At 32.9% G+C, this 14,050-nt stretch overlaps 1 protein-coding gene across 1 annotated transcript in view; it reads right to left on the bottom strand.

Annotated features, from left to right (window-relative positions):
* The window catches only part of LOC112459897 (metabotropic glutamate receptor 8-like), a 122,305-nt gene that overhangs the window by 10,815 nt on the left and 97,440 nt on the right, over positions 1-14,050 (bottom strand). The window contains exon 6 of the mRNA XM_025024259.1: positions 10,027-10,196. Within this exon, the coding sequence (XP_024880027.1) occupies positions 10,027-10,196 (170 nt within the window). The remainder of the gene's footprint in view (positions 1-10,026; positions 10,197-14,050) is intronic.

Genomic DNA, 14,050 nt, shown 5'->3' with positions numbered 1-14,050 from the left:
TTTGAAGAATTTGGCATTTTTTCTTCTAAGGGGTCATACAACCTTAAATCTACTCTGCACGATTACGCGTGTAAAAAGAAATAGGTAAACTGAATTATCAAATCCATAACGATTCCCTCTTCGAGGGAAATGTCTTTTTCAAGAAGAATATAAAACTAATTTCTTTCTACAGATGTTTAGAGTACACAGAGGAGTCTTCTATTATGAGATAGGTTCCTAGAGTATGAGATAGCGGGATTTTCTGCTAAACTAATATAGGTCTCATCTGTTGATTCCACCATGGACTTATTGCCCTTGGGATAAAATCTATTTAGTGGAAAATTCATTACATTCATTTATAACATTCATTAAATTCATTACATTATTTTTAAATTCTGCCCATCATAGACTTCCGGTCACACAAAATGAACTCGATATCTAATAGGAAACTTTCCTTTATTAATTTTTTATAGAAATGAATTTTCTATAATTATTATATGTATAATGAGTGTACAGAAATAATATACGTCTTTATTTTTTCCTTTTTAATCTCCACTCTGTTTTATTCCTTTTTGATGAACGTTAGCTTATCTTGCTACAGTTTCTATATCAACTGCAAGAGCTTGGTATGTTTTATCGTAAGTGTTTCTTGCATATCGTACAAGCAGCAAAACCTCCATTATTTTCCTGTTATCGACGCGGGTGAGAAATGCATTCTTGCAACTGCCCGTCGCAGCTACTCGACATTTAATTCGGCGCTGGTTTCTTTGTGTAGTTCAAAGCGACCAGGGATTGCACGATGAATATCAGGCTGTTTTTGCATTTATTTCTTCTTACGGCGAAAAAATAAAGCGCGCTGCAGCTTTCTCAAAGCGTATATAAGACCGCACAACGCGAGACACTGAGTTTTTCTTCCAGATATTAAAAACATCAGAAAATTTCGCGAGACAATCGTCGCGTGAAAAGCTCAGGAAAGTCCCGCGGAGATTAATAATGGTGTCGAGATTGGAAAAAAGAAAAATACCTTTAAATAAAAATAAAAAATTATGACAGGTGTTAGTATAGGTAAAATAGATGTTTGTTATATTCTAGAATAGTAATTTCCTTTTTTTTTAGAGAAAAAGAGAGAAAGGAGGGGGAGGGAGAGGGAAAGAAATAATATAAAAGAACAAATACAAAAACTTATGAAAGAATAAGTAAAATAATATAACAAAACCATAAGTAGAATAAATTCATATAACCTGTTGATCATAATAATAATAAAAGTAATTAGCAGTGTTATCAATCAATATTTATATGTATACTGTATATATGTCGCAGAAATTTCGTGTAATTTGTTTTTTTGTGCAAAATCTCTAAAGAAATCTACAAAAACTGGGATATTGTGGAATAAAAAAAAATTATTGATATAAATATAAATCTAATAGATTTATAAATATAAATATAAACTTATTTACAATATCCTAGTTTTTTATGGATTTTATAGGGATTTTGCAAAATAATGAATTGCACAAAATCTTTGCGACATATATATAATAAATTAATTTATTTTTTCACATTATTTTAACTAGGTGTTCGCAATATGAAACAATATGTGCATATAGATAACGTGCAATGTTCCGAATAACGAAAATAGAGCTGATAAAGTTTGATAATAGACGTCGCGTAATATGGTTATATATGTATGATTGATTAGAAACCGAAACGGAAGCCGGATTATTATTTCACCGCGGGAGTAACTCGTTAACCCGTAACTCCGCGTTTTTCGTTCTCGTTATATAGAGAAACGATGGCATAAAATATACGATGCAAAATTTAAATATCACGGTATTTGTCAGCTTTAACAAGGAATAAATACAAATAGTTTTACCGTTTGTAAAAATAAAGTTTTATATACATATTATAGATATATCATTTCAAGTTTTCTCTTTGCTTTATAGAAGTTGTTTTTAAAGTCGATATATTTATTTTGAAAATATTATGTTAAAAATGTAATACTTATATTGAATATTATTACATTATATTAAAGTTTCTTTAAAGTCTCGGACGTAAGCGCCTTTGCAGTTAAATCCAAAAATAAAAATTCTGTTAGAGACGAGAAAATCTCTAAACCTTTCATTGCCAATAAATTCAAAGACTATTGGTGCGTCGCCAAGAAGCATTAAATTAGGTTTATGAACGAGACGATTGTCATAATTTATCTTTATGGACGCAAAGAGTGAAACTATATCGAGTGACAAAAAGTTGCAAGTTTCTGGAGAATTTCCAGAGATTCCGCTATAATAGTATTATACATATATTGCTTAAGATATGCAGCGAAAAATTTTATTGCATTACGTGTTTGCATTACGTGTTTGTATTATGCATCAAGAGACACGGTGATGTCTCGTGCCAAGTGTACGCGTGAGCGAAAGAGCAGGAAGACCGGTATATCTTTTCGCGCGACACAGCTAGTTGAGACTGCACGCGACTTATCGTATCGTTGTAACGGCTGAATTGATTGGATTCTGAGTAGGCTCGATAAAAAGTTGATGGAGAAAATATATAATAAAACTGTCTTTATTTTTGTCCTACATGCGCTATGAGCGGAGATATTGCAGCGCAAAGCCAAAAATTCAGTGATTACATAGTTTGGTCGTCGCCCCAAAAAAATGTTTATTTGTACCATTTGGTGGTAAAATTCACATTTAGTGTATGCGGCGCACTTCTCTCGTATTAATTAATAATCAGTTATGCAAAATGGCGGACAACAGTGTTAACGCATATACGAAACAGTGAATTATTATAAAGTTTCTTGTGAATAAAGGCGTGAAACCGACGGATATTTACAGAAAACTTCAAGTACGATGATGAGGCAATTAGCCGTGGTAAAGCATTTAAATGGTGCAAACGATTTAAGGGCTTACACCTGAGTAGAATTTTGAAAAAATCGATTTTCTTTTTATTGCATTTCTTGAAAATATATAGTTTCAAAAATATTGTGTTAAAATATTATTAAGAAATTCGAAGAATTGTAGAAGTTACGGAAGTTTTACTGAAGCGGGGCGGAGCGGAGCGTAGCGGTATCGCGCCTTTTTCGCCGGTATCGCGAGATAGCTCTCTCCTCTCAGGACTTCGTGTCCTTCGAGAAGCCTCTCCTCAAGTCGTCATCGAAAGACTTTTATATGGCCCCGGAATCGCCGACTAAAAATAAAATTATAAAAAATAATTTTTTTTAAACAATTTTATTGTTAATTAACAAAAAAAATTTTTTTAATTATTACTAATATTTTCGAATCAACATAAAACTTTTTTGTCTTTTGCATTTTTTTCGTAAGACGAGTTGTTTTCAAGTTATAGCATTATAAACAATTAATGATATCCAAATCTCTTCTCAAACTTTAAACGCGTTTTTCTCGAAACATGGTTTTTAAAAACGGTGTTCACGATATCTCGAGAACGGATCGATAGATCTTTTTGAAATTTGGACACGATATTCTTGAATGCTTTGTTTAATTAGCTACGATCAAACTTTTATAAATTTTTTGTTACAAATGTTTAAAAAATGCATTGGTAACTGGAAAAAATAGGTCAAAAATCGACTTCAAATTTCAAACAACCGCCATTTTTCGAATTTTTTTTTTTAATTTTTTTTGGCTCGTAGCTAACTGTCTTGTATATAACTAATTGGGAATTTAATGCATATTTTTGTACCAGATGACGTGACAACCCAAAGTGGTGAACACCGCAAAAAAACGGGGCTTACGCTGATGCCAATAAACAATATTTATTGTTAATAAATTTTAATTAAAAAATTCACAAACGTACTAGAATACATGCTCTTTTTAACAGAAAAAAAAGTTTTTAAATAAAGCAATTATTTCCCGAGAAAAAAATTTCCAAAATATGGTCACTTTACTCAGGTGTAAGCCCTGATGGCCGTACATCATACTGTCCATCGCACTACTCGCACATTATTGGAATTTGGCTGGAAGACATTGCCTCGTCCTCCTTATAGTCTAGACCTCGCTCCGGAGCGATTTTCATCTTTTCAGACCTTTAAAAAACTGCTTGGGAGACCAGCATTTCAGAACTGACGACGAGGTAAAACACATTGTTCGATCTCCGGCGGCGTACAGACAAATCTTTTTATGCTACTACTGGTATCCATGCATTAATGAAACGCTGGGGCATAAGTGCATAAATGTCGCAGGGGACTCGGGGACTGTACGTATCGAAAAATAAATGTAGTTTTTACTTCTATAAATGCATTCTGTTATTTCATACTCTTAAAAGTTCCGGTTTGACTTGAACGACTCTCGTAAAAAACTTGTCACTGCTAGACCAAGTGCGGTGGGCACTTTTGCATATAGCAAATATATAAGTATTTTAACATTTTTGTTTAAAACAAGTTTTAAAATGGTTTTAATTTCAACAAATTATAACGATTTTACACTTTTATTATTGTTTTACGTTGTAGAAATTTGACATAAACAAATGAAAATAAATTTTTTAGTGTAAATCTAATTACAACTATATTTTTAAATTAATACTACGAGATTCTACACAGAACTGGCTGTTTTATTTGCAACTAGATAAAAAAATTTATTTTGAAATACATGGTTTGAAACGATTAGATAATAAAAGAAGCAATATTTAATTGCAATAATTCTGCAGTAAGTTACGAGTGCAATGTACTATATTTTTTAAATACTAACTCGAATACGAAACTCGATCTAATACCTAAAGCTTTGGGCTTGTAAAGGGAAATTTTTTTTTACTAGACTAATAAACTTGATAGATAATAATGGAAGTTTTTGACGCGTAATATTGTGTTGATTACGTGATTTTTTTCCTCTACGTTTCCTCTCTTGTCACTTATAGTTAAAGCAACTGAATCGAGCAGTCTGCTTATTGTTCCAGTAAAAATACGTCACGCAAAAGTCCGATCGCAGTCGCACACAGTTGGGACGAACTTATGTTTAGTTTTCGACTCTTCGAGGCACGGTTTCTCTCACGTTTTGCTTACTTTCCAATATTTGCTCGACATTGCAAGCCATTCGGTATCGTCGAGAACTTGGTCACCGCGCGCGCGGCAACCATTTTCAACATTGCGAGAAACTTTCGAATAACATTTTATGTTAGGATACATCTTATAATCAAATAGATCGGAAAGGAAAACCGAGGACTTTCCGAGGAAAAAAAAATTGAAACACGACGTGCATTCCGACGGACACGGAAGAGAAACATCATATTTCTGCTAAATTTTCTTTAGCTTTATGATGATTCGTTATAGTCTCGACATATAAGTGAGTAATAATAAATAATATTTATTTATAATACATTTTAAAAATACTTTTAATGTATTTATAATGCTTAATTTTACGAGTGTAATATTTAATTACTGGCATGATATAAAACACTTTTACAGCAGGAGCTTGTTTTCAACTTTTTTTCACGACTGCAGAAAAAGAATTATGATAAAATAGAATTTTAGCTAGATTTTTCTAAATTGTGTGTGTGTGTGTGTGTGTGTGTGTGTGTGTGTGTGTGTGTGCATTAAGGACTTAACAACATTTTTTTATTTCTGATGTACATGTATGACTGACATCAGTCTACTCAATGGCTCAATTAACCAAATATATACCGACGATAAAAGAATTAAAGAGGTATGGTATGGTATGTTGGGAAATGCAATATAATGAAAGAATGCTTTTCTGTAATGAAGTACTATGATAGAAATGCAAGAATACCTACTGTGACATTTCTTAATGAAATTTCTGTATAACGTCGCGAATCGTAATAATTGCGTTCGTCATCATTGTCGCTTAATAATTGATTAAAATAGATTTTCAGTTTGCGTGTGTTAAGCGCCGCAACGACGTGACGGTGTAATTATAATCAAAATTTGCAATTGCGTGCTGCTTTAGGTCACAGTTGTCTCCATAATGAATGATTTTCCAGCGGGATTTGAACGATAGCTTATAAGGGATTGCGAATGAAATGCGATGGACGTGCGTGTGCGCGAATATATCATGGCACGCATTCGCGTCGCTATTACCGTATGAATGATTAACAATGTGGTTTTTCGTTGATGTCGTCCGACGATTAATTTTACATTCGTTTATTTTATTTCATCGCTTTGGTAATCATTAATTGAAAGAGGGTCACTAAAATGGATTTTAGTAAAAGATTAACGATATTTACTTAACAATAAAAATAAAACACATACGCTTGATAATACTAAAGCTAAATTATGAATTACACAGCCATTTTTCAAGCAAAAGCAAAAATAGATGTTGGTTTAAATATAAAATTTATTAAATAAAAATAACAATCGTTTACGTTCCATTAACTTACTTAGTTTTCGTTCTGAGTTAAATCAATATTACATTAAGGCTCCTGGGTAGTCACCGCGGCCATATTGGATTCTTACTATCGAGGCGAGGAAAACACTTAATTTTAAGTTGCGGTATTTTCCGAAATAAAAAGACATTTCAATAAAAAATCACGACAGATCGTTTCAGCACACTTCAAAAATTGACCGGATACTATCCTTTTCCCTCGACAATAAACAAACAGCCATAAAACGAAGCCTAAACATATGGAAAACAAGCCGTTTGACGACTATCAAAAGGAGTGGTGAATGTTCCTTCCGCATATATATTTCTTGCAAATCTTACCATACGGTCAATTTTACGAGTTTCACGAATACGTTAAACGTTAGAGCACAAGTACAGAGCGAATAATAAAGAAATATACCGCAACTTAAAATAAGGTTGTCAACATGTCACAAGACAGAATTCTCCATTGGAGAGAGTGAGAGGAGAGAGTTCTTATTTCTGCCGCGACGGTACGGCGCGGCGCCACCGTCAACGCAGAGTTCTCGGCTCAGGGATCAGGAGCCTTAAGAGGAATAAGGAAAAATTACGTAGAAACATAAAATTAAAGTCATAAAAGTCATAATTAAATTAATTTGTCAAACGCATTATGTCGAAACAGAGATTGAGAAACAATGACTGATGGTCAATCTTAAATATGGAAGTCAAATGTTAACGGTGATTAACAGTGTGGTTATAAAAAAAAATTATAAGTCACAATCAATAAAAAGTTATAAAAATTTTCGTCGTTGGTAAAAGCGCGAAATTGAAGTTCCATGTTTAAAATAAGTCAAATGTGATGTGTAAACCGATTCATTGGTCACTATATGAAATACAAAAAAAAACAAAATGACTAACCAGAGGCAAAATATAAATAAAAATGAATGAAAGATTGAAACTTACATAAGTGGTCAATGTGATAAAAAAAGATTCTAACAATCAGCCAAAGGCCTCTCATCTGTATGATGTGTGTGAGACTGACGCAAAACGTAGAGTGATTATCATTATGTTCAGGAAAATAATATAAACAAAATGTTTTTGGATCTCATGTTTTTTTTTTGACTGCATTAAAAAGCTTCCCTGAAAATATTGAGATAAAGTCGATATTTACTTAAATATAGCCTGGCAATAAACGTACTACATATTCCAAACGATCAAACCGTTTAATTCAGTAAATGCGTAATTTTATTTAAAAATGTTACAAAATTGCTCGCATCACGCAGAAAATAATTAATCATGCATTAATCACTTGAATCGAGTTTATAGAAGGAATTTTATAAAATAATGTGTATTAAAAAAATTGTATATAAATATAGTAACGATCATATACTTTTATTGTTAACATTATCAAATTTTTTATGAAAATTTGTGTTTTAAAATGATACGTTTTACTTATAACTTTTAGGAAGGAAAAAAAAACTATTGATGAAAATGTAAAAAAAAACCCCAGTAACAAATCATAGCCATTATTATCACCACGATTTTAACGTCGATTTTACCGCACTGACTTTAATAGATTATTTAGCTACGACGACGTCCGTGTGTTCCTCTTTTCAATCAAATTGTATAGCCAGAATTTTGAATTACCAGTGCGAGCGAATTGGTCGTACGCTCGCCTTCGTTCATCTTCTGTCTAGCTTTAAAAGCTATAGTATCGACTTTATAGAACGCGAGATTAATCGCCGTCCTCTTATCTCGTCCGCTCGGTTACGCCCCGATTCGCTTTTAACTGTCGTCGTTGAAATGCACGACCGTTTTCAAAAATCCAACGCTTCAGTCTCTGAACACGCAGATCCGAGTGTTAGATTTTTATCTCAAAGTTTCATTCGACAATTTTATTTTGAGAAACATCATTCTAGAAAAACAAAAATCTGTTTAATCTGATAATGATTATATATGGAAAGAGAATAATATTAAATCGCGTTGGAATGGTAGAGAGAGAATGTCCCTCTTTCGCTGGATCGTAAAAGTTCCTACACGTAGCGCAGAATTCTAAAATCCTTTTTACCTTTTGTTTCGACACCCGTCCGTTCGCACAGTTGTTTTCCTACGTTGATTACGCAAAGTTGAATAAAGCTCGTTGCCGTAATGCGACGTTTCGTCGTCACCATGATATTTAATTATAGTCGTAATTATATAGCTTAGAACATATACAAACGCGGCGAACGCATGTGCGTTCGAGCGGCCCGTTCCTAATTACGGCTGCCGACTTCCTAATTCAATATTGTTTCTACCGATATCGCATTAGATCTTAGGATAATCGGAAATTACACGTCCCACGTTATCCGCCAATATTACGTCATTATGTACCAGATTTTGACATAGGAATTTGGGGCAAATTTCGCTGCTCGACTGCGTTGTGGCTGTTCAAATATGCATGATTGAGGTTAAATCGATCATAAAATGTGATATTAATTGTTTCAAAAATAATAGTTTAAATTACTATTCTTTATACATTCTTTATATATTATTACATCAATTAAAGAAATTGACATTTAAGGACCGGGCTGGATCTTGGTAGCTTAATATAATAATATTCTATAAATTTTGTATACTTTTTTTTAACTCAGTAACTGCGCGCCGATTTTTTGTCGGTCTTTAAAACACAGCTTTTTGTTGAAACAGTAAATCCACATATTTAAATCGATACTCGATTTAACTTTATGACGCTAATAAACATTCTTCTTAAATTACTGTAAAGAATTTATTGCGAAAAATATTTATCTCCCAGCCAGATCTTTAAACCTGAGTTTTCCTTTCCAATTCCTTTACCAATTCGACCATTGAGGTATTGGTGATATTTATCGCAATAACCGGTTAATAGTAGGAAAAACATCTTTTTACAGGCGACGTATATAAACAATATTAGCAATTATTAGCATCAAAAAGGAAAATCGATTATCGATTTGAATGTGTGGATTTACTGACAATAAAGAGCTGTGCTTTAAAGATCGATAAAAAATCAGTTTACTGAATTTAAAAAAAATATACATTATGCCGTTCTTTATATATGTTTCATTTTTAATCATTTGAGCCTTTCAAGATTAAAATATACAAAATTCGCAGAATATTATTATTAGACCACCAAGATCCAGCACGGACCTTAAATGGCAATATCTCTAATTGTATACTACATCGGTCTTGTTTTACTTATTATTGTTTAATATTCCTTACTTCATGTCCACAATTTCCTTGCTTTTGTGAAACACAGTTTTTTAATGTACCGTCAAACGCAGTTTGCATTTTTAATAAAAGATTGCATTTTTTAATTTAAATATATATATTAAAAATACGTTTTTACGTTAAAATTATACACGTTTCAATATTTTTATTTTCTCAATTTTTGCGTCGGATACGCGTTTCCTTAATTTAACGAGTACAGCGGGAACGTTATATAGTAAAAATAAGTTACACAAAAACTATAATTTGTTCGATGTTTGAGAACGTTTCTCCCAATATAGAACGCAACGGTAGAAAAAGTAAAAAAAAATCATTCCTCTCGCAGTCCAGTAATTCCATTTTTCTGCTGTGTATGCGAAAAAAGAAAATAAATAAAGCGCGAGCACTCCGCATTTTTCATGCGACGCAGATTTCAACAATCGCGCGCTTTTTCCTCACATCATATATTTTATGTAGAGACGACCTTATTTAAATACAACGAAGGCGTACTCGAGATTAAATCCCTCACCTTATGTTATCCTCGTCGACGAATATTATGACTCCCCTGGCGTTGTGCTTCGAGCTCAGCCGTTCAATTATTCTATCAAAGTCCTCAGTCTTGGCGTTTCTCAGGATCTTCTCGCTGACTGCGACACAGATGTTGTACTCCGACGAGAGGGCAATGAAACTGGCGATGCCCTGAAAATAGAGTTTCAGCCGCAAATAAATTGCCCGTCCATCCGATGAGAAATCGAATTTTAGCGATAGTATACGTGCGAGTCTGTTTTCTTGCCAAACAATTGGAATACAGGCGAAAAATACGATGTCTGAGGCGCATCTACCGGCTCATATATTTACATACTCATTTATCATTGACGATAAATCCACGAAATTTGCATGAGATATCGCGGCCATTAAGTAGCAGGCTGTTGTTCGTGGTGCATGAAGAAAATGTAAGGCAGCGGTAAGTTTCTGCACTCTCAGAGAGTCTTTTACATTTTTACAAGAGAAGTTTATTTCGCAGTTTATTCATTTTTTTTACATTTTATGCTAAGTAAACAAATATTGTATCAATTTCAAATGTAAATCTTGAATAAAATCTGATTCAATTTAAATTCAAAAGAATTTGCAGTGCAGTTCTGTGAGATTTGGGACAATTCGATATTGAATTATTGACAGTCTTAAATTAGATTTCGAACAATTCAAATAAATTTTGTTATATCGTATTGAGAATTGAGAGGTTTAGTTAGTTGGACTTAACACGGTTAACATTATAAATTTCCTCTATCGACATAATCTATCCGTGCAGTTGCCAATGTACAATTGTCGAAGCGTCGAGATACGACGCGACAATCACCCAGGATGAGCTCTGCCTGTCTCGCACATTTCTCGCCGAATGGTATATACACGCAAAATAGATACGTCGATCTGGGCTCGTCTGTCTTCGCGATAGCGCCTATGTTTCGTGATATATTTCCGCTGTGTATACGTGGTGGGTGGAAACAAGAAAAGACGACCGAAGAAAGATGTGGGACGCACCGAACTGCAACCGCAGGTGTTATCGGCGTCTGTTTCACGGCGTAATAAAAATTGTCACAATTTATTACGGTGCGCCGGATGAAAAATCATCCTCGCAATATCCGTACCCGCGCTACAATAATTATACCGTTCAATAATTCTCGACATTTCCACGATTCCGAATCGTGGATTTTAATATTCCATGGTAATAAATGCAGTACCTTGATTGAAAGTACGTTGATTACATGAATCCTGATTATCCAAATCGACTGAATGCGGAATCACTACCTTTTGTACTTTTTTAATAATATGTTTTGAAAATATTAGCTTATAGTTCTTACATTTAGTTCTTATACTTTATTTTATATTTAAATCTTATTTAACTTTTAATTATAATATTGCATTAACCTACAATTTTTTTTCCTTAATACAATCAATTAAATTTTTGATTATTTAAATTTATCTTTTTCACAAATTAATACAAATTTAGTTATACGTGTCTATTGCAGAAGTTTCTTTAAAGAAAAATTCAAGAAAATTGTCTCTTTATTTAATTTTTTAACTTTATTAAATATTTTAATTTTTATAAAAAATATTAAATAACAACTGTAAATCTTAGAACAATCATTAATTTTCCAATGTATCTTATTTATTTACAAATTTCTGTCTACTGTTATTCGATGTCATTGTAATAAATGAGCCTGCAAAGCTCTTATTTCTTTGACAATGACCAGGAACTAATTTTCTATAAGATTAAGACTTTCTTTTATCGTTTATCGTAAGAGTGATTAGCTAAGAAAGCGGAAATTGGTGAGACTACCCGACACCTGCTGTGAAATAAAAGGTTACAATTGTATTAAAGTTAAGTCTTCTTAATCAGTTACAATACATTCAAGTACAATCAACTTTGCTGTACTCAGTTATGCGAAAAGTGTTGGCGTAAATTTTCCGAGTTCGCAAAAACCGTTTTATTTTTAGTAGCTCAAAAAAATGAAACTTTACAGTATATATCTCAATGTGCGTGCAATAAAATAAAATTACGGGCAAATTAATTGCGAAGTTAAGCAAAAAGATCTAATTAATGTTTTTATGAACCGGTGAAAATTAATCTCAATGTCGCAAGAGAAGAAAAATTTAAAAAAGTAGAAAGAAGTCAAGCGAGGAAATGTGATAGAAAATTAAAAAATATTGATGTAAAGATGCAATCTGATTCTCATTGCGGGTTTATTTGGCGTAATATAAAGAAAAAGATTGACAAAGAGAGAAAAAGATAAACGATATAATTATTCGGGAAATAATACCGAGTTGTTATGACAAGATGTTGTCTTATCGGCCGATTTTCTTAACAAAGCTCGCTTTCCTCAACAATTGGTCGCACTTGACCTTATTTCTTTCTATTTCTATACGCGATTCCGATCTCTTTTTAGACATCTCCGGTGTATTACGAGCCACATTATATGTATTTGCGTCTAAGAACGATTTTGCGTCTCTGATGGCCTAAAATTACGAACGATTTTATTTCTGGACAATTTCTTTAATTTAATAACAAAATATTTTTTCAATTAATAATTAGTCTTATTATTAATTGCAAAATAAATTTTAATTGGAAATAGAACACGCGATTGTTGCAAAAAGTTTTCTCTAATCCCGATCTTTTTCAGATCCAATTTGTATGATACGCGCCGCACTTCTCGTTCTTTAATTTGCGATAAATCGTCTTATGCACTTTATATCCCGCGTCGGTGTAAGGACATTAACGAAGCTATATTCGGTGTAATCGTTTTACGCGAGCTTATGCTCGTTTAAATATGCACCGCATTTGCAACAGCCGCAGCTGTGCTGTGCGCCCAACATTTAGCGAAAGAAACGACTCATAAATTTCAGCTTAAAAGCCAGAAGGAAATGTAGGCGTCTCATTATCTCCTTGACCACTATCGTATTTTGTGTTTTAGCGGTTTCATGTATTTTTTTCAAATTTTCGAAAAAGCCGCGCATTCATTACTGATTATTATAAATTTTAATTATTTATTTCGTTATATTATAAACTTTAATTTTTCCTGTACTTATATACTTGACACAACCGCGAATTTCGCCAAAATTGAAGTCCCTTTCTTCGGTATATCTATTTTAACGACATAGTATATTGTTTAAAATATAGACAAATATATCCTTTTATGTAAAATAGCCTGTTAATACGTCAGTTAATTTACTGTGTAATTTACTTCACATTCATAGATTGACAATTATGCAGCTTCGATATTTCGAAAACGAGATCAACATAGTGAACTAACTCACGCTGAAGTAATTGCCGAGCTATTATGATACCTGATAATGATTAATTAGGCTGATCACTGATACCGGTTTAATTGCTCAGAATGCAATTACTATCATACCGTCTGGAGTCATTCCGAGAGCGCGCGCGCGCAGCGTAAGAGCGGAAATTCACAAACGTCGTGTCGGCAAATTTCTACGTTCCGAGACACGGAAGACACCATTGTCGCGAGCATAATCGTCATAAGGTGGCTATTTCACTAGCATAATTGGGCCATAAAATCGTACCTCGATCAATGTTCGCGGCGAATATAAATATATATATTTTTGTGTGGCGTTCCTCAACGCAGGAGAAATTATGGGTATATTGCTGGTTAACGAGTTATCGCACCCCCCTTGAATTATTATATTTGCTCATTCGTTCATTATGTGGTAATAATATCGAACAATATTGGAATTTCAATTACTAGGAGAAACGCGTCTATTCAAACTCGTAATAAAATATACCACTAATAATTGGCGATTAATTAAAAACAAATTTGAACATTTAAAATTATCTGGTGTAAAAAATCTAAAAATCTGTACTTTTAGGTTTTTGCTTTTCAATATATTAAATTCAGAAAATTTTACTTCCCACGTCTTTAATTTTTTAAGTATCAATTTATGTTTATGGAAAAATAATAAAATAAGACCCTCGTATTTTTAGACCTTCATTTTTTTTCCTTTATCTTTCTAGCTAAGATCTTATAGATCCTAACTAATTT

This window comes from Temnothorax curvispinosus, unplaced genomic scaffold (assembly GCF_003070985.1).
Source record: "Temnothorax curvispinosus isolate PA1 unplaced genomic scaffold, ASM307098v1 QBEX01010211.1, whole genome shotgun sequence".
NCBI lineage: Eukaryota > Metazoa > Arthropoda > Insecta > Hymenoptera > Formicidae > Temnothorax > Temnothorax curvispinosus.
Note: the sequence above shows the minus strand (reverse complement) of the source record. Positions and strands in the feature narration are given on the sequence as shown.